Source organism: Teleopsis dalmanni, chromosome 1 (assembly GCF_002237135.1).
Source record: "Teleopsis dalmanni isolate 2A chromosome 1, ASM223713v2, whole genome shotgun sequence".
NCBI classification, from domain to species: Eukaryota; Metazoa; Arthropoda; class Insecta; order Diptera; family Diopsidae; genus Teleopsis; species Teleopsis dalmanni.
The window spans coordinates 159892930-159920293 of NC_051846.1; the positions used below are offsets into that span (position 1 = coordinate 159892930).

At 29.4% G+C, this 27364-nt stretch overlaps 3 protein-coding genes across 3 annotated transcripts; 1 reads left to right on the forward strand and 2 right to left on the reverse strand.

The window, feature by feature from the left end:
- Positions 1–1774: 1774 nt before the first annotated feature.
- LOC119669653 (ras-related protein Rab-35) lies at positions 1775–7333 on the reverse strand. Its single transcript, XM_038079641.1, has 4 exons — positions 7190–7333; positions 6744–7119; positions 3625–3924; positions 1775–2057 (listed from the first exon to the last, which is right to left on the reverse strand). The coding sequence occupies exons 2-4, from the start codon at positions 6793–6795 to the stop codon at positions 1807–1809; spliced, it is 603 nt and encodes a 200-aa protein (XP_037935569.1). The 5' UTR covers positions 6796–7119; positions 7190–7333; the 3' UTR covers positions 1775–1806.
- A 1961-nt stretch (positions 7334–9294) lies between these two features.
- LOC119669654 (protein suppressor of forked) lies at positions 9295–13032 on the forward strand. The gene is made up of 10 exons (XM_038079642.1): positions 9295–9491; positions 9552–9874; positions 9937–10212; positions 10306–10417; positions 10483–10674; positions 11161–11352; positions 11436–11849; positions 11911–12018; positions 12439–12730; positions 12791–13032. Exons 1-10 carry the CDS (start codon positions 9459–9461, stop codon positions 13018–13020), a joined length of 2172 nt encoding a protein of 723 aa, XP_037935570.1. The 5' UTR covers positions 9295–9458; the 3' UTR covers positions 13021–13032.
- A 1925-nt stretch (positions 13033–14957) lies between these two features.
- Positions 14958–22794, reverse strand: LOC119669655. Its single transcript, XM_038079643.1, has 13 exons — positions 22256–22794; positions 21997–22185; positions 21625–21936; positions 21179–21344; positions 19862–20268; positions 19704–19808; positions 19490–19636; positions 19172–19336; positions 18936–19106; positions 18060–18146; positions 16430–16498; positions 16046–16369; positions 14958–15980 (listed from the first exon to the last, which is right to left on the reverse strand). The coding sequence occupies exons 1-13, from the start codon at positions 22568–22570 to the stop codon at positions 14994–14996; spliced, it is 3444 nt and encodes a 1147-aa protein (XP_037935571.1). The 5' UTR covers positions 22571–22794; the 3' UTR covers positions 14958–14993.
- Between the last annotated feature and the right edge of the window lie 4570 nt (positions 22795–27364).

Below are 27364 nucleotides of genomic sequence, written 5' to 3' on the forward strand. Positions count from 1 at the left end.
GATAGCAGATTATTTGTCAGAGAAGATTGCAGAGAAGAAACTTGTTGCTTAGGACTAACATCGCTGCAGTCAGTCAGTTGCTATTAATATTGCGTGAAAGGTGCAGCAATAGTTGGTAGCCAAAGCCAGATGTAAAGATTTATTTTTTTAGAGAAAATGCCACTGCCGACTAGAACGTCTAGTATGGAGCTGTTGGTGTAAATAAAGATCGTGATAGTTGGTTCTACGTCCCGGAACCACTCGACACCAGCGATGACCAAACGCTGTTCAACGCCTACTAAAGGGACTTCACAAATAAGTCCCAGCGGGTTACAATAACAACAAGCGTGATAGCAGAGATAATAATAACGCTTTTTTTTTGTTTTTCATTTAAAAATACTGAATGTTTTTAAAATATTTTATTGTTAAAATTTAACAAATACATATGATCTTTGATATATACTGAATTACAGGCTTTTTTTAACATACGGTCGAAGTTCTTGTAGGTATATTCTTCGTTATATGTACAGAACGTACATATTTAAACTAGAATGGTATATTCTTAAAAAATATTTTCTTATTTGTTCTCTAAATTCACATTTTTTAAGTAATTTTACAATTTCTGAGAAGATTAATAATTAAAAGAAAAAACACATTCCACTTTGTCATGCGTTATTGCTAATACGAGTGCTTTAAACTTGTGCTACTTTAATAATTTTCAAACTAAAGTCTAAACAAAATAAAATTATTTAAATATCTGAATTTCTGAATTTACAATTCACACGATAATTTGAATTCAGTATGTATGAGTATAGTTATTACTTTGATAATATTATCATAATAATTGAGTGATAAATTTAGACATTGGTTACATAAAGATTTGTACATCTTAAATCCTTTCATATTTTAAAAGCACTATTTACTTTAAAAAAATCTATCATTACTTTAATTGCAGAAGTATTTCACATAATTATCATATTAACAAATTATATCTATGCGATTATTTGGTGGTTATACAAAATTTTATGTAGTATCTTTATATCCTCAATACAGCACATAATATGAAAAATAGACAATTAATAAGTTCATATTAAAATTCTCAAAGTAAAATAATTCATTTTATATATATGCTATTATCATGTATATAGTACATATTTATTAAGTTCTATATGAATGTTATTTATTTAATTGTATATAATATAAAATTATTGTTTTGTAGAAATGGTAAGACATTTTTTTCTCTTATACTTAGTTTATATGCTTTAACACATGTTATTGAAAAAATTCTCTCAAATGCAATTTAACTGTAATATTTAACTTATAAATTACAAAAAATAAACATAAAAAATGTTGGAAGAATTTAATTAAAAATATAATTTGTTATTTTAAAGCGTTTTGGTGAGTTCTAATTTACATAAATTGAAAAATTTCTATTTTTTATATGCTAGCATAAGTAAAAATATCAATGTGATTGCAATAATTTCTCTGGTTTAGCTAAATTCTAGAAGATATGCGGAGCAGTTTTCTACATAATAACTATATTTTATATAGTAGTAATATCAACACTCACACAAACATTAAAACATTTAAACAATTATAATTTAAATAGAATTATTTATTTTATACAGAAATTTATATAGAAAATTATATATAGTGATATTACATTTGCGCTAATAAACATTTAAAAAATGATTCGTTTGTAAAGAAAAAAAAACGTGAATTGGGAAGCAAAATATATAAAAAAATATCTATTAAACTTTATGTTCTTTTAATTTTTAAAGTTTTGAGTAAAGAAGTTCTATTGCATATTTCATAAATTTGCAAGTTTCAACTGCAACATTTACTTTTTCCTTTCTTCTTCTGATGTTTCAAGTTGATGGTGTCCTTTTGTTGTTCGTTTTGCGCATTTCTCAATTTATGCTGCAGCACTTGCCTTGTTATCGAAAGGAACATTTCTTCAACGTTGATGTTATCTTTGGCGGATGTTTCGAATAATTCAATATCCATTTGACGCGCAAACCGTTGCGCATCTTCAGTTATTACCACCTTCCGATCCGGATCGTCATTCTTATTACCAACTGAAAAATTTCAATTTAACATATTAATAAATAAACCATATTTTTTTTGAAATGATTATTATACAAAAAACAACGAGTTTGATTAAAATAGTATCTTAAGTACTGATAATCTGTAATAATAGAGGATTAATGTTAATTTTTTCTTGCCAAAAGTAACGTGTCTTTATGATAAAAAGAAAGTTTTTAAAAGTTAGATGGACTCAAATAGCAAAGAAAAGGCAAGAACAAAAATTTCGTTAATTTATTAATATATGTTTGAAATAGAGAATTATTTTTTTGTAGTTTTGACAAAAAATGTGTATTATATAGTACATTATTTGGACTGTCTTTTCTACTTTATTGCTTGATGAAACGCAAGTTAGTGTCTAAAGCACATTTACTCAACAGTGTCTATAACCACTTGGATGATTCACAGTAAAACGAGCTTTCTTGAATTCTGATAATAAGTTATTCACATGATCTAATGAAGGTATAGGTTAAGGTCCACCCTATCTTTCGCATGCAATCTATATTGCATTTGATTTGAGAGAGTGCCAGAATTGCAGTTTAGAGCGCAGTCTACAGAGTCGAACAATTTCAGCGCTCTGTCTTTGATATACTTTTGCACACTCTCAAGTCTTTGTGTATATCTCTATTTCTGATGTACTATGGAGCTTTTAGCAATATCACTATCTCAAATTATTTTTAGCACAATTTATATGATATTAAAATATTCTAATGGATGTGCCAAGCTATCATAAGGAATGTGCATCTAACCATAGGCTGAAGTGGCGGCCTTGTGCCCAAAACACCGTTCACTCAACCATAATAATTAACACAAAAAATTTATGTTCAAATTCATATCACATCAAGCATTTTTTGACCATATAATTGTTAAATAAGGTAGTATAGTACAATATGTTTATATACTGCTATCTTTCAATGAAGACATATGGATTCTGAAATCTGTAGTTTAAAAAATTTGCTCTAAATTAAAATTAATGTTAAATCGGTTCTAATATTTTGGAAAACTTGATTCGTAATATATATAGAGTTTATTTGCGTACGAAAAAGTAGTATTAGTATGGTAATATTAGTAATTGATTAAACTTTATTATATAGTAGAAATATTTAAGTGCAACGATTTTCTGTACCAGACAATAAATATCAAACAAAACTGGTTTCTTAAAAACGAATCATGTTCGAAGTAATCTTTTCAAAACCTCTTCTTTAGAAGCCCGTATTGGAAAATAAATTTGGAACGAATCTTTTAGAAGCTCTTCTTTTACAGTTTTTATTTGGGTAATATTTGAATTGTGATCTAAAAGACTTTATTTGTAAAACACTTTGAAACTTTTGGGTAATACTTACAAAGAAATAGATTTTTAAAACAATCGATTCGAAATTCTAAATATAAATTTTCTTTACTATATAAAGTTAAATTACTATGTAAATTATTAAAAAACTATTTCTTATCATTATAAAATGGTCACATACTTTTGAAACTAATATTCAGTAAATTATGCTTATATTTAAGCAATTGTTTTATAACAATTATATAAATATATTTAATTAAAATAATAATTACCTAAAACTTTATTCACGACATCACAATTGTTTTGTATCTCATCCAGCCAACGTCGGACATTCGCAAATGAATCACCATTTGTTACATCGTATACAATAATCACACCGTGCGTACCGCGATAGTAGGTACTTGTGATGGTTCGAAAGCGCTCCTGTCCTGCTGTATCCCATATTTGTAGTTTCACACGCAGACCGTCGATTACCACTGTTCGTATTTTGAAATCAACACCAATGGTCGTAATATAACTGCCAGAGAATGTATCATCAGAGAAACGAATTAGGAGTGAAGATTTTCCAACGCCTAAAAAAATATAAGGAACACGTTAAAAAAATCAAAAAGCGAAAAGTAAAGTAGAAATGGTTAAGCACACGATGGAAAAGACTTAATAATATCAAATGAAATAAATTTAATTAAATGATTAAGTGTAGTTACATGGTGAAAGCTTTACTTTAATCAGTGAATAGTAAAAGAATAAAAGACAAATGCTAAAATACGTGTAAATAATACAGTATTAAATTATAACATTGATTACTTAGAGTGCTTAAATCTTCCAAAATTAAAATACGTAAATATATACGATTATTCAATAATAATTTAAATTTTAAATGTAGGTATATATATTATTATGAAACAAGTAATACAAATAATAAAATAATGAAAATAAATTATTTTCGTAACACACTATTCACTATTTAATCCCGAGGCTTTATTAATTATTGGTAATATTTTAAAATAGATGTTCTTAGTCCCAAAATAGACGTTTGTCATCCGAAATGTGACCTTACTGTTGCAGAAAAATATCTGGAGCATACTTTAACGATCTGCGAGTATTGAGTCCTTGCTGGTAGACAAATACCGCGAAAAAATAATTTCTCCTACTATATGAGGTTGTTTTTGTTTGCTACTCTTTGCTTTCTGGAGTCCATCCAGATCTAATAGTTTTTCAAAATAAGTTTACTTTTTATTGTTAGCTGGTCATCGTTTGGATTTCTATGTATATTGATGGATTTAGGCCAAATTGGCATTGAAAGATGTGACTCGGTTATTATTTTAATTCACATGCTAACCACCTTTATGTGAAATCATTCACATAATCAATACGAATACAATCAATTTAAGGTTAAAAGCTAAGAATTTATTCATGGGTGTATTAGAGATTAAATAAAAAGATAGCATAAATCAATAGAGTATGTCTACACTATTGCACTCTTATTATCTTTGTATCATGAATACAAACAGTAGGATAATCATATTGAATATGGACTATAGATGAGGATTCTTAGTTTCACACACTTAATTACCATTAATTATAACAAACATGTTATGAACAGGTCTTTGCCCCAGAAAAATATCAAGTATAATAAGAACTGTTTTAATTCTATTTAGGCAGAGTATTGTCACATTATAAACAGTTGATATATATACGCGCAAACTACACGATTTGTGATATGAACCTAAACTACAGTGCTACTCATTACTTGATTTCTTTGGTTAACTGTTCCACTGTTAAATTAAATTGTATAGTTAAATTTTTTGTATATTGTAATAATTTATCTTGTACATGCTTATATTTATTTACAATATTTTATGTTATTCCATGGTAGGGATTCATATGAATCTCTACCATTAGGATTGGTTAATATAGTTGACCGAAACCTATATATAGATCTGTTGGCCCATAGCATAACAGATGGAACTAACATTTGATTTGTAGCATGGCATTCATACTATATGATCTAAAAGCTCTTTGTGAATCTGCCGCTGTCAGATTGTGGCTATATGTATGATCATATCGAATATATGATCGCTAGTACAAACCGAATGCTTCGTTTAATGTGCACATGACTTTTATTTCACAGTTGTAACTGTTGCACTTGCTATTACCAGTCTTTTCATATCTTTGTTAATTTCACAGTATAGATTTTTTAAAGATTTCTGTATATACTATTACCCTTCTATTATCAGTGCAGACTGAGAATGCTTTCTGAATCAATGATAATAAAAAAATTTAAATTTTATATAATTTAAAAACGATTGTAAATAAACGATGGTTTATTTATATTCAATACTGTCGGAATCTTAGAATTATTAAATTCAAATTGCGCGTATATAGTATAATTATAGGATGCATAACGTTGGTACTAAAATTTAGAAAAAAAAACCGGTGAATAGAAATCACTGATAATATTTAAAAGAAAAATTATACACCGGACTTTGGTTCAAATGGTTTGACATATGGAAGCTATACTCTAAACAGCAATGGACAACTGTTGTAGCTAACAAATGGAGATGATATTATAAAATCTGATATATGGCAGATATATCATGATGGTAACCAAATGTTGTGAGAATGTATGTGACCCGATTTCAGCAAAATTTTTCTGACTATATCCTAGCATATGCTAGAATCAAAAATCGACCAAACCAAAGTTATAAAGAAGAATGGAGTGAAACTGTGAAGAATGCATGAAATCAAAAATATATGAAAATTACTAAAAATAACTTGTTTTTAATTCACTTTTATAAACTAAAATTCCATTACATATTTTTAGTTAATACAATAAATGAGTTCGAGTTTGAGGTTTGTTATAAATTAAACTTGATTAATAAAAAGGAAAGCTGATTATTGGTTAACAATTATTAAATTAAACAATTAAGTAAAATTATTGTACACTGCAATATGTGTAATTTCAATTATTAATTTTTAATTAAATTGATAATATTATTAATTTTTTAAGTTGTATTACAAAGACATAAGTTTTATTTGTTTATCAAAAGAATGATTTCTTTTTGTGTTTAATTAATTTATTTACTTTATTTAATTTTCGAGTTAAAATTGTATGTCTGCAAAATATGTTCACAATTATTGATAACATATTTAAAACAAGATACCAATGTAATTTTCTCTTTTTGAGTGCTGAATTTAGTTGAAAAGAGACTTAATGTTAATTAGTCATTGTCTCCATTAATGAAAAACGAAATCAAAATATAAAAAACTTGAAAACATCAGATATGAAAGATACTTGTGCTAGAGGATTTGTTTTGTATGTGTAAGGAAATTAAATTCATTTGAATAAAAGAAATAAAGTGTTAATTTCTTTTTGATTGCTGATACTTACCACTATCCCCAATGATTAATAATTTGAATAAGTGATCAAATCCCCTCGCCATTGCAGGAAAGTTGTGATAAAAGCGTTGAATTTAAACTGTGACCGACGATAGTATTTTACAGAAAAAAATCGAATCGAAGCGCTACAAAGTTTTGTCGATAAGCAAATTCTTTCACATTCACTTATATTAACTTATGTTACTTAATTTTCTTAAATTGTGTTGAATGAGGGGCAGCACAATGAATTAGATTTATCAAAAATGATATGCTTCAGTGTTTTGTTTTGGGGGAAGAGGGCACACTGGGGCGTCGGTGGAAGTGACGTTGCAAAGTTTTATTTGTTAAGTGGCAAGTGGTTGTTTAGATTTTCCTTTACACAATTTTAACTAACACATAATTTTTAAAAAATATATATATTTTTTCACATTCAGTTGAAAGTCAAATGACCAAACTCACAGCAGTATGCCTTCATAACCATAAGTGAAGTTTTAATTTTTTTATTCTAATTTTAATTTGTGATTAATTACAGCAATCTAAACTAAATAGAATGTTTATTATACAAATCAGTAATGCAATTTATTTCATTTACTATATAAATAGACATATAAATTTCAATATATAAATCCGTTAATAATAATAAAAAAAACTAACGCGACGACGACATCGCCTTTGCAATTAATTTGCTTCTTTTACTTTTTGACGGGTGATTGTTATTCGAATTTTCGCAACGAAACACATGGTTGTATTTTTAACTAAAAAATAAAACAGAACCTCTGGGTTCACAATAGTTTGCTGAAAATATAAGTGTGTGCCCATATGTTTTCCTGCAAAAAAAGAAATGCTTTGGAACTCGTTAACGCAATTTCAGAAAATATTTGTGAAACAAGTAGAGGCACAAGACATTTATTAACAAATTTTTTTATTAAATTAGGAATTCAATTAATTTGATTAAATTAGTTATAAAGTAAGAAATAAAGTTAAAACTACATTTTTAATTAAATGCACTTATAACTTATTTTAATATATATTATTTTTAAATTTTTTTTTAACTGACAACAAATTTCAGACACAATGTTTGTATATATCACCTATTTTTATTTCTTCTCTATGTAAATATAAAATTTATCTTTCTCTCATATCTCAATCATTGTGATTTTTTTTTTTAAGTTTTTACAGATTTTTGGTGAAAATCGGTAACGATTGATAAAAACTGTTATAAATTTTAAATAAAATAAATTAAATTATATATAAGGGTAACAATTTCATATTTAAATTGTGCAAGTAATTTTAGTTTTAATAGTAATTTTGCTCACTTAGCTTGCTCTGCTATAAAGGCAAGTTGAGCTTATAATCCGATTTTATATAAAAGTCCGACAAAAAACTTTGGTATAACTTGTACTTAGGACAAAGTTGACAAACCGAAATTTAAAATAGAGCAGTTGTGTAATAATGATGTGAATTATTTATAAGTTTCAATATAAAATGATATAAGATATTATTGCAACGTTTGACACTTTCATTTATTAATTAATTGCAATTACAAAGACAAAAATGCGAAACCAAATCATGGTGACGTTAAGATTCAATCGTGATCATTAAGCAAGGATGGCAACTTTCTAAATTAAAGCACAGGTCAAATTAGTCCGTTATGATATTACATCCTTTTAATAAACAGTATTATCCCTCGTTGAACAAATTATAAAAACCTTTGAAGAGGATTGTTGTGCAATATGTTAGAAGTCCTCCAGCTGATAAACAGCGAATGCTGTTATTTTTTTTTTTTCTGTTACACGCTCTACATGAACTGGGAAAGTATTTAATGATTTTCTTATCCTTCTTAATGCAGCTTTTTCAGTAGTCATTGAATGTAATATTCATTTTTCAGGACTCTGGTGATGAGAACTATAGTGCTAATGCATTATACAATCAAAATTTAGTTTACTTACGCTATGAATAGTCTATAACTTTAAATTAATTGCACGTGTACAATGGATATTATTGTATTTCGTATTTTGCTTACTACATAATGCATCTGAGCAAAAAAAAAACTATAAAAATTTTATTCTGTTTCTTTCTATACTTATACAATAATTAAATGGATTATATTGTAATAAAAAATATTTTCAAACATCTTTAATGTGTTACATACATTGTTTTATCTTGGGTTTAGGTATATTACGACATCCAAAACGTACTGAGAACGTGACAAAAAATGTATGTCAGTATTTTATACAGTGCTGAGTATCTTTTATAAGATAAGTATATTGTTATAAAAACCGAAAATAAATATATATATAAGTATATATAAGAATATATACATTTATTTATATATTCGTATATTCTTACAATCAAGTATATACTTATTTTAAATAAATTTTATTATCCACACATATAATACTGTTCCTTTACATTTTATAAGCAAAGTTATATATATGATATTTTCCTTTCAAACATGCTGTGTTACATTATTTTGTATGTATGCGTTTTGAATGATACAGTCAATAAAAATTTCGAAATTCGAACATAAGCTGATTGTTTCTCACATTTGACAGTAAGCGGTTTTAGTGAACATAATTAGTCGTAAATGGAGATTATTTGAATAAAAAGATTTATATTAATATCAAAAACAATATATTACGCTTATAAACCAAATTTTAAATTAAAATAAGTTATTTTAAAATAAGACAATTGTTGAAAACATATTTATAAATTGAATTATCTCAAGATGTCTGTGCGCGACCAGATTAAAATTGATATTGTACGTATTGTTTATTTTTTAGTATTTGATTGTTTATATATATAATTTGTTTAACTATAGGAATGGGGTCACGAACGCTTAGTACGTGCCCAGCAGGTGGTTGAAATGCGTCCTTATGATATTGATTCTTGGTCAGTTTTATTACGTGAATCACAAACGCGCCCCGTCAGTGATGTCCGTACTCTGTATGAATCAATGGTTAATGTGTTTCCTACCACTGCACGATATTGGAAGATTTACATTGAACAGGAAATGAAAGGGCGAAACTTTGAACGTGTGGAAAAATTATTTCAACGTTCATTAGTTAAAATCCTTAATATTGATTTGTGGAAGCTCTATTTAACGTATGTTAAAGAAACTAAAGCTGGACTCAGCACACATAAGTATGTTGAATGCAAATGATTTGTTTTTATAGTTAATAATTTGTATTATTTACTTATAATAGAGAAAAATTAGCACAAGCATATGATTTTGCACTAGAAAAGATTGGCATGGACTTGCATTCGTTTTCTATATGGCAAGATTATATTAATTTTCTACGTAGCGTTGAAGCGGTGGGAAGTTATGCAGAAAATCAAAAGATAACAGCAGTACGACGTGTTTTTCAAAAAGCTGTAATAACACCTATAATCGGAATTGAACAGCTATGGAAGGACTATATAGCATTTGAGCATAACATAAATCCAATAATTTCGGAAAAAATGAGTCTTGAAAGATCAAAGTAAGTTGAAATCAATTAAATTGTATTTTAGTTTTGTTTTGCTATATGCAATATTACAATATTTTATAAAATTAAATTCTTGCTTTAATGTAGAGACTATATGAATGCTCGTCGTGTTGCTAAAGAATTAGAAATTATGACTAAAGGTTTAAATCGCAATTTACCTGCAATACCGCCGACCCTTTCAAAAGAAGAAATCAAACAGGTTATTTTTAGTTTTAGTTTGATTTTCGTATGAATAATTTAATTGAAATATTTTACGTACTTTAGGTTGAGTTGTGGAAAAAATTTATTGCTTTTGAAAAATCAAATCCTTTACGTACGGAAGATACTGCTTTAATTACGCGACGTGTGATGTTTGCCACAGAACAGTGTTTATTGGTTTTAACGCATCACCCAGCAGTGTGGCATCAAGCCGCACAATTTCTTGATCAAAGCGCAAAGGTCTTAGCTGAAAAAGGAGTGCGTATTCTCTTGACTAATAATATAATTGAATATTACTTGTGTAAAATAGAATTGTTAAGCCAATCAATACTTTTATTAATGCACAAAACAGTTAATAGAGAATTGTTTTTGTTTATAATTCAACATAACAAAATAATGCAAATAAAAGTGAATTTTCTTGCATTTTACGCAACAGCACAAACTGATGAAACTCTTTTATTTAATTTAATTAGATGCAGTGTTGTATCAATGGATTTACATGTATAATTTGAATTCCTATTTCCTCATTATTTAAACTCCTATACACAGTATTTGTTATAAATAAATTTATATTCTAATACTATTGATTGATTGGTATAAAGAACAAAAACATGCAAATCCAATGATGCTTCCAACTGCATCACGTTTTTTTCTGTGTTGTATTTTGTGTAATATTAATAAGCTTCCAATTAATTTTTTAACACAAAATCTATATTTTCCTTGATATATTTAAACAAATCATAGGATACACAAGCTGCTAAGATTTTTGGCGATGAATGTGCAAATATTTTGGAACGATCAATCAATGGAGTGCTTAATAAAAATGCTTTACTCTATTTTGCTTACGCTGACTTTGAAGAAGGGCGCATGAAATACGATAAAGTACATGCCATGTATAATAAGTTACTATCTATAACAGACATAGATCCAACTTTGGTAAGTTTGTGATGTACAACTATATTTTAATTAATATTGAATAAACATAAATAATCTATTTATTTTAATAAATTTTAATTTAGGCTTATGTGCAATATATGAAATTTGCGCGACGTGCTGAAGGTATCAAATCCGCTCGTGCAGTTTTCAAAAAGGCACGTGAAGATGTGCGTTCTCGATATCATGTTTTTGTTGCTGCAGCATTAATGGAATACTATTGCTCGAAGGACAAAGAAATAGCTTTTCGTATATTTGAATTAGGTTTAAAGCGTTTTGGTGGTAGCCCAGAATATGTTATGTGTTATATAGATTATTTATCACATTTGAATGAAGATAATAACACACGTGTATTGTTTGAACGTGTTCTGTCATCGGGTGGTTTAACTCCACAGTTGAGTGTAGACGTTTGGAATCGTTTTCTCGAATTCGAATCTAATATTGGAGATTTGTCAAGTATTGTTAAAGTAGAACGCAGACGAAGTGCTATTTTGGAAAACGTAAGTTTGATAAAATATCTTTTAAGGTATGCATAAAAATTTTTTGTTTTTGTTATATTAGTTGAAAGAATATGAAGGAAAAGAGACAGCACAATTGGTGGATCGTTACAAATTTTTGGATTTGTACCCTTGTACAAGTATTGAGTTAAAGTCCATTGGTTACACTGAGGTGAGTAAAGGTTTTTTTGATGTTTGTTTTTGATATGCATTTTAGTATGTATTTATCTAGTCCAGGGAGTATATAACATAAAGTTTATATATACTTTATAACATCACGATATCTATATTCTCTGACGGCATACACATATGCCTACATTACCTACGTATGTCTTAACTAACTTCACATGAACAACAATATTGTATATTGTTATTCATGTGTAACAAATAAGTATAAATAGGTATATTCATCAAGTTTTAAGTTCTTATAGTATAACGCTAATAAGCAAATATATAAAAAAAAATACTTCTAGATTATGTTATTGCTTTTAGTATTTTAGTTTATTTTATATTATTTTATATTTTTAAAATACTCTATGAAAATAATTTTTTTTGAAAATAATAAAAAATATACGCCATTATTTTTATATAGAACGTTGGAATTATGACAAATAAAAGTTTAACTAGTTCTGCAAATAAATCTGATGAACCTGACGTGGAACAAATTAAAGACTTACCAAAGCCCGATATCGCACAAATGATACCATTCAAACCAAAATTAAATGCTCGTCCATTTGAGCATCCATTGGCTGGTGGAACATTTCCTCAACCACCTGCGTTGGCAATGCTCTGTGCGCAATTACCACCGCCTGTTTCATTCCGTGGACCATTTGTATCAATAGAAATGCTTTTCGATATATTCAATCGCATAAAATTACCCGATGGTGAGTTATAAATTATTGTCGTTATTGAGTTAATAAAACTTTACATATTCGGTTTTGTAGCTGTTCCATTACCCACCGGTGAGCACGGTTGTGATATTAAATTATTTGATATGGCAAAATCAGTACATTGGATAGTTGATGATAGTATGATTTCTACTGATTCAAGTAATGGAATAAAACGTAGGCGCATATTACCTGGTGGTGAAGACAGCGATGAAGAGACACAGGGTCCCACGCCACCAGTGAACGACATCTATCGTTTACGGCAACAGAAACGTTTTGCTAAATAAATTTTATAAAAATTAAAATTAAAAAGATTGAATTATTTTTTGTTCTTATGAATTAAAATGTATGATTTTCTAATTTTTGCTAAAATGTTATAATCAATGCATTTTTGTATACCTTTTACATTTTTGTAAATAAAGAATATTTTAGTGTTCTCAAGAAGTTTGTAATGTAATAAAGCAGATGACCAATATCATATAAACTTCGAATCGGATTAAATCAGAGCAAAACAGTGTGCTCTTTGGCAACAAATAAATCTTCTCAGTGTCTTTGAGATCAAATCACTGTTGATAGCGATAAGATTGAATTTGTAAAATAATCAGTGTAAGCATTAAAAATGACGCCAGTCAAGAGATTCAACAAATAGTCCCCTTGCCAGCGACGGCCAAGTGCCGTTCGACATCTCCCAAAAAGTCTTCACAAGCAGGACACAGCGGATTACAACAACTACAACAACAAACGAAAGTCACAATACCAGTTTCTCATGAAGCATATCTTTATCACAATATTTAATGTGGGTTATAACCACAGTTATAAGGCTGTAGGTGCGTTGCGGATGAATGTTTTTTTGAAAGATTTAAATGTATAATTTGTTATGATGTCGTTGGAGTCTGACTGGTTTTTTCTTCTTGTGGAAATCTGTTTAATTTGTCCTCCTTTCGATCTGTGTAACGAAAGTTTTGAGTAGTTTTTGGTCGTTGATGATACGTGACTTTGAGATATAGATGCTGAAACCATTATCATATTATCCATTATATCAATATATATAAAATACAAATGTTTTGTTTTTGTGGTTTAATATACGAAGGCTGTTTGATAAGTCAGTGACTTTTTGAATTTCCCGCGCAGTTACTCCAAATGCAACAGTGCTGCCGTCAGCTGTAATCTACCAGTGGGCAACTTTTTAATTTTGAGCAAGCTACGTCGTTCAGTTGGTATTTGATAGCCGTTCAAAGCAGACATCCTCATGAATTTTTACGAAAATAGAAAAAAGTGAATTTCGTGCGCTGATTAAGCATAACTGGCCAAAATCCACGAATTGGGATACGAACTGCTACCCCATCAAGCATATTCTCCAGATTTAGCCCCCTACGACTATTTTTTATTTCCAAACCTAAAGAAATGGCTGGGCGGTAAGAGATTTGAGTCGAATGAAGAAGTCATTCGAAGCAAACGCGTATTTTGAGAGCTTTGAGAAAACCTATTATTTGGAGGGAATAAGAAAATTGGAAAAACGCTGGACTAAATGAATCGAGCTAAAAGGTGATTATGTAGAAAAATAAAATGTTTATTTGCCGAAAAAAAATTTGTTTTATTCAAAAAGTCACTGATTTATAAAACCGCCCTCGTATATATATTGTTTAATGGCGTTTTCGATTTGTAAATCTGTAATTTTTGCAATCGAGTTGCTCTTTTATGCATTTTTAGTGTAATTTTCATTTTCGATTGGAAAAGTTAGAGCAAAATGTATAACACTCAAGATTAATTTTTAAGACTCTAGATATTTTGTTAGAGTAGCATGATTACTCTGAAATTAAAAGGTGTTTTATATGACTTAACAAATAAAGTGTGATTTGATTCGATATATATATATTTTTTTAAAAAATATAAGTATCTACTGACTAAAACAATGTTAGACCACTTTAAAAAGTAAATCTAGTAAAAGAGTTAATCTAGATTATATCCAGATTTACCAATCGAAAACGCCATTAGGATATAAATAAACGAGATTAAAAGCCACAAAATACTAATTTAAAACGTTATTATTCTTCATATATTATTTATTTTAAATTTGGTTTAACTTTTAAAGTATTGAGTATATAAAGTCATGATAAGTTCTAGTTTTAATTACCGTGTTTTAACAATATCTACTAATTGAACATAATCTAGTTTTATACAAAATTTATATTTAACTTATGAATAACTATAAAGATAATTAACCAAAAGAAGTTTTAACTTTTGAAGGAGTTTTCTTATTTTAATCACTGGGATGGTACCGCTTCCGATGCTTGTATAGGCCAGCATATTGCGCAAATCGCTGATCACATGCAGTACATTTGAATTTTTTGACATCATTATGTAGCATTAGATGAGTATAATATGAAGATCCAACCACAAAGGACTTCCCACAAACAGGACATATCTTGTCTCGTATATTCAAGTGCCGTCGTTTGTGACGCTCTCGTTCAAAGGCAGTATAGAAAGCTTTATTGCAATGATCACAAACATAATCCCTTTGGTTACGATGTCGCTTCATGTGTTCATTCAGTTTGCTACCATTAAGAAATGAACGACCGCATTGATCACATATGCAAGGATATTCTTTCGTGTGACTGCGTTCATGTTGGGTTAAAGATGAGCGATTGTAAAAAGTTTTTGAACACATTGTACAGGCAAATTGACGTTGATCCAAATGTCTCTTTAGGTGATGTACGAGGCTACAGCGTTTTGTAAATTTCATACCACATATGTGACATATATTCTCTAATGTCGCATCCTGTTCGATTGCTGATAGCGGCAATTTGCGACGATCTTTTATAACGTTTGCATGTTTTAAACGTTCGTGTCGTGTGATTTCTGGTAATCTCTTAAAGTCCATTCCACATATACTACAAACAAAAGGTGAAACGTGTAAGTCCAAGAAATTCAATGCATCGTAATGTTCATAATTGGAAACGAACTCTTCTTTACGTTTATGTGCTTCGATTCGCTGTTGCTTCTCTGTACGATAACTTCCACGGAAGTCGACTAAACGTTGTTTTAACCTCTCTGATGTTATTCTTATGTTATGTTCTTCAAACAAACGTTTGCACATATCTTGTATGTGATGTGCACGATATGTGCGTCTGCTGTATTCTGGATGATGCGTATCCCAGAGTTGAGGCATTTCTTTATAAACTTCAATAAGTTTTATGTTGGATTCTTTAAAGGAAAAGGTTTTGTCTATGCTGGGTGAAGAACTCAACTATATTAAGTAATACACATTGTTATAGTTAATTCGATTAAGCGATAATATTGAACTGTACTTACAACAACATTAGCAAAAGCAAAGTCATCATAGAAACACCATTTGGTTGCGGTCTTCTCTTTTTCTATACGAAGTCTTTCACGTCTATAATATTTATAGAAGTCAGTTAATTTACGTTGCAAAGTTTTCCATGAATAATTCAGTGTGTAAATATTATTTAACTTAGATGTTAGGGAACGCCAAGCAATGCGTCTATGCATTCTGGATTGACTATCTATATGATTAGGATCCCAGAGCTGTGGATGTTGACGAAAGAGTGAAATGAGTTTATGTGTTTGCTCAACAGTGAGACGTGCAAAACTTTCTAAATTTTTGTTTCTTCTTATCTGCACCATAGAACATATTAATTTAATGTTTGTTTATAACAAATATATGATTTTACAGACCTGATCTCTTTTTAATTGCACATCAGAACAAATTTTATCAGCTTCCATTTTTGCAATAAGACTGTCATCCTTTAAAAAAAATAAAATTTTAATTTTTTTAATAATAAGAATGAACTACATACATTTTTTTTCTTCAAAATTATGTATAATAAGCTTAAATATCTTGCACTTGTGTTGACTTACAATCCCTACTTTGACTCAGTGTGAAATTTGCCAAATAGAACACCACATTTAGGCGTGTGAACCTTTAAAGTTTGCTAAATTTACACAATCAGCTCAATAACAAGATTAATGTACTCTGTTGAGCTACTCTGAGTAGCTCATATGTTGTCTTTGCTTTCATGTGATTATTACACCATTTTTCCATCTAGTACAAAATTAATTTTCACTAGATGGATTTGATTTGGGTCTTTGTGATTGCATTAACCACAAGCTTATATCTACTGCCAAAAGCTATTCTATTGCTTCATTTATAACTCTTACAAAGTAGCTTAGATTGTCTATTTTAGTAATCTCTTTAGTGTCTCTTGCTAAGAAATAGTTAATCTGTCACACCCTCGAAATTCTTCAAGGTAACCCATTTCGTCCGACTCGCTTCAAAAATCATTAGACAAAGCAGCACCTCAATTTTTTAGCCACTTTTTTAATGAAGTTCAAAACATTATCCCTCTGATTTCATTCTGCAACCAAGGTCATTACCGGCCTGCTAATTGCACCATAATTACTAAATAACTTCTGCATATATAATAAGATAGTTTTTGAATATGCCAAGATCGTCTAATATTTAACACAATTTTCACAATCAGTAAAATACTGATTATCGTAATTTTAAATTTTGGACCATTTTATAATACTGAAAATATCAATTACTCAAATTATATTGTCTAGTAACATATATTTATATTTCGCTATTAGAAACGGATAGAATTGTAATGCAAATCGCAAGCAAATGAAGTCTTACATTAATATTGAACTAATTTGCATAGTGTAGTTGGCTTATTTACAGAACAAAAAATTTAAAGTTTCTAAGAATTATAATTCTGAAACGATGTAATAATAATAAACTAATTCTCATAACTTTGACTATTGAATGCCACAAATTTGGTTTTGTATCGTCTTCAGTACAATTGCATATTAATATAAGGTGTCATTAGATTTGTCGGACATCGTCTTCTTTTGAACAATTTTTATTATTTACTTCTTGGTAAAATACATTGGTCCATGAAATATGAGAAACACATTTGACTTAAAACAGGTACTAAGATTGGTAGCAATTGATTCTTAATTTCTCTTAAAAGGTATATATGTCCAACGTAAGTTTAATCAATAGGCGTTCGGTAAAGTAGGTGACGACTCTTATTACAGTCCAATAATTCCATATATAGAATATAGCAGCTAGCAACTGTAGCTTCATTCCGCATTGGTTACTAATCTATTATTACTTTTTCATATATGCGTAATATTGTGTGAAACACAATATTTATATCAATTACATTATTTATTTGTATCATAATTTTGAATTTGATATATATTACTATTTTAAATATTGCAAAAAATTTATTTAATTAATTTTTTTTTAAAGGAATGATTTTGTTTTGGTTTTTAATGACTATTAGGAGTATGCACTTACATATTCAGTTTCTGACGTAGTTGAACTTAATTCTTCATCGCGAAGTTCGAAATTCGAACTGTTTTCATCTATATTTGATGGAGTTTTCTGGAAAATGAATATTGTTAATTATTTTTCACGTTATTTAGACATATAATTTAGTATTTGATAGAATGATAGTACATATATCTACATTATTATGAAAAAGAGTTAGTAAAAGTCCAATTTCTGTTTAATGAAAGACATTATAGAGCCTGTCTTTTCAAGTTTTGAGTTTTTATGTTGCATGATATACCCTCCTAGATGTTTCTTCTGGTTGTATATTAGTGTCGGGCACTTCCCTAGCACATGGTATGCGGTTTTTCTTCCTTCTCTATACTATCTTTTGTCTGAGTTGGATTGAGTTCCAACTGAGTTGGATTGAGTTAGTCTATCACAATAGAGTTCTTTTTACTTTTCCTCAGCGCCGTTAAGAAGAAAGGGGATAGAGTTGCTTTGCCTAGACCGCAGAAACGTTTTGGGCCTATCATTATTGGAGCCACGCCTCTCTTGCAAGTTTGTCTGCCATTTCTTTGCCTTGATTACCGGAATCCAAATTAAGGCAACTGACTACTCCAACCAAGTATGTTCAAATTATCAACGTACTTCCATACTAGTTTAGATGTCACTTTATAGGACATGAGTGCCATTATAGCTGCCTGACTGTCAGTTAGTATTGCAATTTTACGGTTCCGGTAGTTGTGTTCAAAGTTAAAACTGGCGCACCTATCTATCGCGAATATTTTCACTTGAAAGATAATCACATATCTATATACTTCATTTTAAAACTAGTTTATACATTAAATGTTTAGTTTAAATACATTAAATGTTTAGTATAACATTTTTTAGTGGACATACCAATAGTAAATCCCGTTCTTTTAATTCTTTGTTACTGTTTTCCGTACTTGTAGAGCCATGTTCTTGTTGTAAGTTTACAATTTCATTGATCGCTCTATTTTCTATATTAGAAAGCAGCTGTGTATCTTCTATAAGTTGTTCTGTAGCATTATTGAGATTGTTCTGAGTTACCTTATAAAATTATATACTAATTAGTACAAACATTTTCAAGAATAGTATTGTTATGTATTTTTTACCAAAAATATTATCGGTGAAACAGATTCCTTATATTGTGAGTCATTAAAAGCAGATGTAGTCTGAATTACGTTTTGTATTATATGATCAGTAGATTTTTTTATATTTAAGGATTCCATTTGATTGTTATATATATTTTCAGTGTTGTTGCAGACGGATTCACTAATCTTTAAAAAAAGGATGAAACATTCAGTCATATAAAGGTTTGTATACAAGGGTTTATATTTTTTATAAAATCAATGAAAAGATTTCTTGAAATAAATATCAAATAAGTACTCGACTTGAATGATGTGTTGTAGATTGTAATATTTCTTACTTACAGTATTATTTTCTGTAACATTTAATTTAGTATTTTCAAGTAATGTCTGCTCTCTCATAATATCCTCAAGCAATTTCTCTAAACCTATATTTGTGTTTTGTATTTGTACTATAGATCCGTTCTTCAAGCTGTCTGAATCATTTAGCGTCTGTAAGAATTTATATATATTATAAAATCATTATTTTTATTTAAATTTTTATTAAAAAATAAATTACATATTCCGTCTCATGCTGATATCCATGACATGACTCCTTACTACCCCTTATACCTTCATACATTTCGTGAATTAATAACTCATTGTCCAGTATTTGGTCGGTAGACTAATTCATAAAAGTTTAATTTTTTTAATTATATGTACTGTTATAATATTTACCTGGTTAATTGAATTATTGTAAACAGTTTGTTTCTGATTCATATCTTTTTTGTCTTCCATTATATCATTTTTAATAATTGAATTTAAATCCTGTCTTAAAACCGATGTATCTAATATTTCATTGTTATTGTTCCTTTCATTCACATCATTTTCTATGCTGTCCATGTGAACCTCGTTGTTTATATGTTCCTGAAATTTTGAGAGATTTGCAAATATTTTACCACAAACCTCACAGACATACGGATCTATATGCTTATCCAAGAACTGCATTTGTTCGAAATGTTTAAATTGTTTTAGGAATTTTCTTTGTTGAACCTTGCAATTTAAGAAACGTATTTTTTCGATGCGGTAGCATTTACGGATTGTCTGAAGACGTGTTTGTATTGCGAATGGTGATAAATGAACTCCTAAAAAAATAATAAGACGTTTATTATTTATATATATATTTTAAAGATATTCCTATGTTTATATATACGCATATACATTTTGATGATTTGATTAATTTTCATTCCAATGCATCCAATTACCAATCATACAAATCAATCAATATCTTTAACAGATTCTGACAAGGAAAGGGTCTGGGTGGCATACTGTTTAAATTGGTGTTAGGAAAAATAATTAGTAATTCTGCTAGTTTAAAGACAAGAACGATTTTCGTTAAGTCAACTAGAAATTAAATAAAGATAATGGTAATATAATGAGATATCAGAACCGGTTCTATGAATATAGTTCGTTCAGAGTACGAAGTTAGCACAAATATGGTTGTATATTAATGAACGCCAGACAAAGTAGATGTGGCATCATTGAAATTAGAATATATAGAATTAATCAAGTAGTATAGAGCAGTATGGCACGAGTTTAAAGCAGGATCAATTATTTTTCAATTTTTACAGCTAATCGTAAAATGAAGTAAATTGTATATCCTACACATATTGAAGAAGTAGATAGATTCCCGTGGACGAAACACTTATATATGACGAAGCTTATATGATTTAAGAGAAATTGGTTATGGATTCAAAACTTATTAACATAAGCGCAAAATACATTGATGAAGACTTTTGTTAAAGAAGAAAAGAAGTGAATGGATCGAGTACGTGAAACATTGAATTGCATTTTAGTTTAAAGTGGTGAGTCATCACATTTTGTGGTAATATTTTTATTGGTATTAAAAATCATTTCCTTGCCCTGTCAAAAAGAACTTTAGTGTTATCTACTTCTATTAATATTTTGTTGATACTATATATTTTGGAATACTTCACACTGCTCCCAAATTTTCAATAATATTTCTACATATTTTTCCAGATTTCATTTACTTACCAGTAAGTTTAAGAGCGGAGCTTATACTTTGTAGCGCTTCATCACGTTTTTCTGGCTGCTTTATATGTCTTTTTGTTCTATGCCAAAGTATTGGATAATGCTCATATATTTCCAATAATTTTTCGTTCTGCTGATCAAATATGAGGCGACGATTTTTAAGAATTTGCTGTGAACCAAGTAATGATATATGGATGTTGATTATTTTTTTAATTTTTTTTTTTATTTGATTAAAATTTTAAATTCAAATTTGGCAGGGTACAAATTCAACCGTTGGTACTTGCAGGCTCATAAAATTATTTACGTATAATTAAATGTACGAAATCATTTCAAAAGACCGCTGATGGTCAGTTAAAAATTTAATTAATTAAAAATAATAAAATATTGTTGTTACAATTTACTATTGCTAGAAAAACCTTTTTATCAAATTTTATTTGCAACAAACTTACATGTTTATCTAAAAATTTTAATTCCTCAAAATAAGCGAATTTTGATGTTCTCTTCTTGTCTTGGTCCATTTTTTCACGTTCTTTCAAAAATCTGGAACAAAGTGTGGCCATACGTATCCTGACCTCATATAAATTAAAATTTCTTTTACAAAACTTATTAAACTGATTAGTGATATGATGCCAGGATTTTCGACAAAGCCGTGTTTCACTAAATTCGGGATGGGTTTGATCCCATAAACGTGATTGCATTTTATATAATTCAATAAGTTTTTGTAAATGCTTTCTTTGAAGTTTTGTTTCTGTACTTTGTTTCTGTAAAAATACTCTTATTAGCTTTTATATATTTAAGTGATAACTTTTGCTTTCTTTTACATCTAAGATATTATCAGTAGTTTGTCTATTTAAATCCAAATCAGTATGATCATTTATGGAGTTTGTGGAAATGCTAGCAGTATCAAAATCAATGTCTACTTCTGACATCGAAGCTTCCGACTCATTTTCGATAAGCACTTGTTCGAAAGGTAGCGGCAGTGATTCTTCTGATGTTGTTACACTATTATTCTGTAATTTAAATAAGTCAATTTAAATGAATTAATTTAAATATTAGTTATCTTGTTTTTGTATAACTAACAGAGCTTAAATAAATTTGTTCTCTCAAAATATCCTCTTCTGTGTAATCCAAATATTCTGCAATACACAAATCTTGTTGCTCTAATTCATCTACGTTTTCTATCATTTCTGCAGCTAAGGATTCGTCGGTTTCTTCCCAATTGGTGTGCCAGGTTTGCATATGCGTAATAAACTCATATAATTTACAAACCGGTCTATCTTCACAGAATACACATTCAACGTGAAATTCCTCGTATTGTGTATCGTAAGTAAAAATTTCACCGCACTTGATTCGACACAGAGTATCTGCAGAGGCGCCTAACGCCAACGTTGCCATTGTAGTTTACGATGACTTAGACAATTCATTAAATGAGAATAAACTTTTTATATATAATCCTCTTAGACGTATCTATGTGAAGGTCAGTATGAAAGAATGAAAGAAGTATTGAATGAAAACTGCCGATTTATTTTTAACCATAAACAAAAACTCTAAGTACAATTCCAATTCAAAGTGATGACGTCGCGCACGCGTAAAAGAAAAATTTCAACTAGCAAAGAGCAAACGAACAAGTCGAGAAGAAGCCAAACACTTCAAACCGCCAGATATGAATGCAAAGCAAAAGGTAAATGTACCGCAAATGTATCTTTTTAACTGCTCGTAAAAGAGCAGAGTTATAAATATAAAAGATACAAGTTTTGTTTGTGTCTTGCCTTTAACATGGGCAAGCAGCTGTTTTCATTTGTTATTGTCTTGCAATGCGGTGGAGTTAGCCAAGAATTCCAGAGCTAATAGGAAGACAATGAGAGAGCGAATAAAGACTCCAGAGTGTGGCTTAAAGGTGACTTGTTGCTTTGTTTTTGCTTGCGCTGACTATGCTCTCAATGAGTCTGCATTTGTTGTAGTCGCTGAAGTTGTTTATTGTTTGGCGGCGTCACTGCCATAAACGGCACAGAAGAAATGTATTTAACAGCTACAATAGTTATATAGGTATGGGCTTACCTAAAACGTGAAAATGATAATACTGAGTAGTTATTCTGGCTTAGTTTGTAGTGCATTGAGAAAGACGGCTCTTTTATGATTTATGCAATCGATTTATGAAAACTAAAGATATGGTATTTAAGTTTCAATAGAAAAGATAAACATTACTGACAGTAGAAAGAAGTGTATTCAAAGCAATAAATGATTAAGTTAAAGATTGCTTTTAAGATAATTTGAAGCTACGTCAATTATTGATTATTAAAAGTAGGTTAGGTTAGGTTAGGTTACTGGGGCCGTCCGAAGACTCACTTAGACCATGAGGTCCATTGTGATACCCTAAAGAATTTGACACGCGTCCCTATAACCACTTGGTATTGGCTACAAAGCCATTGACACGAGCTATAGAAATAGAATCTAGCTCTCTTAGTGAATAGAAAAAGTGCGACCCTAAGTAGGATAGTTTATGTCTTGCGAAGGCAGGACACTGTAACAGAAGGTGTGTTGGTGATTACAAGTAAAGGTTATTAAAAGTAAATAATTTATAAAATTATTTAAATTTATTTTTCGATCTGGCTGTAGGTCCCTTCTTATTAAATAATTCTAGGTTTAACATTTTTTATTATAATCTACATTTCGACTCTCCTTGAGAGTCATCATCAGGATTGTTTTATTTGAATAGTGATACGTGTCATGATATGTTAGGTTATGTAAAATTGAAGTGGTGGGTTTGCACACCAATACCTAATTGATCACAAATAATTAACATTGATTGGTTGGTTGGTTGGTTGTAGTGGCAATCCATCATACAACTTTCTATGTACCTCAGTTTACGTTTTTTCCACGTTTTGTCACTACATCCTCGCAAGAAACCGTAAGACAGAAGAATGCAGACTAAGTTTACCCGGACAAAGTGAAAAAATTAAAAGTAGGCAATCAAAATTCGTTATTTTCTAAATCAGGAATTAAATACCTTTGTGGTGGGTAAAATGTCACAAAACTTTTTAGACTTTAAGGAAAAATTCATTTTAATATCTCGACTGGTTCAGAAAATACCATAGTTTTGATCGTATATTTTTAATTCTGCAACATTCTGTGTCGTTAAATATTATGTAAATATTATGTTAAATATTATGTAATTTGTTTTCTTAAGTCAATAGTTTATACTAAGAAGTTCATGACAACCCACGTCTTGACAGAGGTGTATCAGTATGAATTCAATTTAAACTGCAATTGGGCTTTGTAAAGCGATCATAGAAAATTTTGATAAAAATGTAGTCATATAGTATGTCAGCAAAACCGTATAGTCTGATTACCATACGTGCTACGCTATATATAATCCTTTACTGCATCCTTTATGAATCAGTAAAAAATGCACAATATATAGCATTGTCTATATATTGTCTATATAAAGTCTTGTATTACCCATTAAAATTTCTTGTAGAAATTATGAGACATCCAATTAATATTGTTAATATTTCTACGAGGCTTTGGTGGCATAATATCAAGATCTGGTAGTAATTAGAAGTACTTGCTATACTATATGTGACAGTGAATCTTTATTTTAACAAAGTATCATAAATTTGATCATTGCTGTATTTCCTTTAGTTTGATGACCTCTTTAATTTAGATTTTTCATAATTAGATATGGGATTAGTTTTAGCTGATTTTAAGATATGTGATCTTCTAAAATTTAATTTCTGTAGTTTAATAAAACATAATGTAGGTTATATACTGATAAGCATGGGATATTATATTTTTAAGTAGGAATGTGTTCCCTATTGAGAAAGAAGAGTAAATGATGTCTTTATTAAAAATAAATATATTTATTAATAAATAATTATTTCTTTTTAATTAAAAAATTCTTCAAATAAATAGGTTACTAATTTCTATTTTCTAAATTGTGGCTAAAGTGTTTTCATTCAAAATTATTAAACAAATACAAGATTTGTACTGAAGACTAAAAACCTGTTTTTTATTATTAACGGAACTACAATATCTTTTTTTTATAAACTTTGTATAATTGTGAGAAAATTTTTCTTTTTTTAAGTTTTGTCCACAGCTTAACGAGACGAGTTAATCGTACTTTCTTTATATTTTGTTTCTGTAAAATGTTAGATACTCGTAGAATTAGCATATTAGTTTTTTTAAATACTCTTTATAATTAATTTGTAGTTTTGATATATAAGACTTTTAGATATGCTATTCATAGAAAATAGTTTCAGACAAAGTTTAGTCACAATATTACAGTGAGGAAACCGATTACAACCTTTTTTAAGCAATCACACATAGTAAATCCGAAGATTGATTATTTAAATCAGTGGTTGCCAACCTTTTTTTTTTGATGGACTGCTACTATATTTTTGTTATTATAAGGGACCACAAAGTTTAAAAATAATGAACTGTATGATTATTTTAATATGCTTTATGCATCTCTGGCTTAATTTATTATAAATTGTACCAGTGCATAGGCTATAAAATAAGTATATAATTTACTTGGAAATTTTTTGTGCTTAATAAGTGAGGTTTCAGAGAACAAACTACAATCTATGTATCTATACCTGTTAAATTTCATTAATGGACCATTTTTAACCATTTTATGGACCACCGGATGAGAATCACTGATTTAAATACTATTTTGTGGGTTGTGGTGATGGCAAATCGTCTTCAAGCAACAAATTTTGGATTTCTTTAAAGAGCGATATGATTTAAGTCCACTGGTGAAATCCACGCAATCAACTTATGCGTAAGATCCAATTTAATCAAAAAACCTTCTGGCTCGAAAATTGTTATTTACTCTGACAGCCAGGCTGCTCTTAAAGCTCTTTCTTCTTGGACTTTCAAATCAAAACAGGTCCTTGAGTGTTACGATCTTCTGCAATCACTTGCAGCTCGGAATAAGGTAAACCTTTACTGGGTTCCGGGCCACAGAGGAGTTTTGGGAAATGAAAAAGCTGATGAGCTTGCCAGAACTGCATCAGAAACTGCTTTTATAGGCCCTCAACCCTTTTGTGGAATAAACTGGGCTAGTACAAAACAGATTATCAAGGAAATGGAAAATCATATGCGGCTAGAGTACTGGGTAAACTTTCCAGGACTCAGACAAAGCAAAGCACTGATAACACCTTACTCCTACAAAAACATTCTTAAATTCTCAAAATGTAATTTAAGGATGATAACGGGTTTCATTACAGGTCATTATGGTCTGAAATATCACCTTCATAAACTACAATTATCTGCTAACTCTGAATGCAGATTATGCCTCGAAGATGAGGAAACAACCATGCACATTCTTTGTGACTGTCCAGCTTTAATAACGCACAGAAGAAACCTGTTTCATAAGGAATTTCTGTCACCAGAACAGATTAAGAACTCTTCTCTAGATTTAGTTCTAGACTTTATTCACAAAGCTTTAAGGGGCTTTGTTTAATCAATAGTGAAACTGGTACAATAGGTCTCTTCTGGCCGCAGTACCGGCTGTTGGGCAATTTTCACGAATACCTTTTATTATTAAGTCCACTGGTGGCTTCAGATGCAGATAACTTCGATTACACTGATTGTACATATGAACATGTACATATGGTGCAAATCGGAGAGGATAGCTTAAATAATGACACTTGGAATGCAGACACAAATGGAAAGTTTTTCAATGAATTTAGTAAAGAAATGCAAGATGATGCATTAGAAAATGATGAATTTGAATTGGGAAATACTTTCTTTACGGAACTTGAATAATTTTGTACATAATAAATAGCCATTAATTATGTATTTTTTTGTTAAGTTAGAGTATTAATTCCTTTAATAAAATGTTTAATTGTGAAACTACATAAATGTTTCTCCAAAAGCTGTTTACATTAATTTATTGAGAGGAAATTAAGTTTAATTTTAAATTATTGTTATTGTTAATTGTTAATATTACGTTATGGCAATGAGTATTTAATACATAAAGTATGCATCAGTAAGAAATTAAATATATTTATGTCTGAAACATTTATTTTTAATAGTAATATTTTTTAAAAGTTTAAAGGTTAAATATTTAAAAGATATAATTGCAAATAGTATGAAAAGTAGAACAATTGTAATGTATATATGTAATCTGTATTTAATGGACTATTACATTCATCATAGAATCGGCACCCAGCAACCGAATCGGCT

Coding starts and splice junctions, on each gene's coding strand:
- LOC119669653 (XM_038079641.1), bottom strand. CDS start 6,795: ATGGCGAGGGGATTTGATCACTTATTCAAATTATTAATCATTGGGGAT. Junction 3,925..6,743: donor ATTAATCATTGGGGATAGTG/GTAAGTATCAGC, acceptor ATATTTTTTTAG/GCGTTGGAAAATCTTCACTC. Junction 2,058..3,624: donor TGTCGTGAATAAAGTTTTAG/GTAATTATTATT, acceptor GAAATTTTTCAG/TTGGTAATAAGAATGACGAT.
- LOC119669654 (XM_038079642.1), top strand. CDS start 9,459: ATGTCTGTGCGCGACCAGATTAAAATTGATATT. Junction 9,875..9,936: donor GCTGGACTCAGCACACATAA/GTATGTTGAATG, acceptor TACTTATAATAG/AGAAAAATTAGCACAAGCAT. Junction 12,019..12,438: donor AGTCCATTGGTTACACTGAG/GTGAGTAAAGGT, acceptor ATTTTTATATAG/AACGTTGGAATTATGACAAA.
- LOC119669655 (XM_038079643.1), bottom strand. CDS start 22,570: ATGGCAACGTTGGCGTTAGGCGCCTCTGCAGATACTCTGTGTCGAATC. Junction 19,809..19,861: donor ACAATAATTCAATTAACCAG/GTAAATATTATA, acceptor TTTATGAATTAG/TCTACCGACCAAATACTGGA. Junction 18,147..18,935: donor AAGAACGGGATTTACTATTG/GTATGTCCACTA, acceptor TTCATTTTCCAG/AAAACTCCATCAAATATAGA.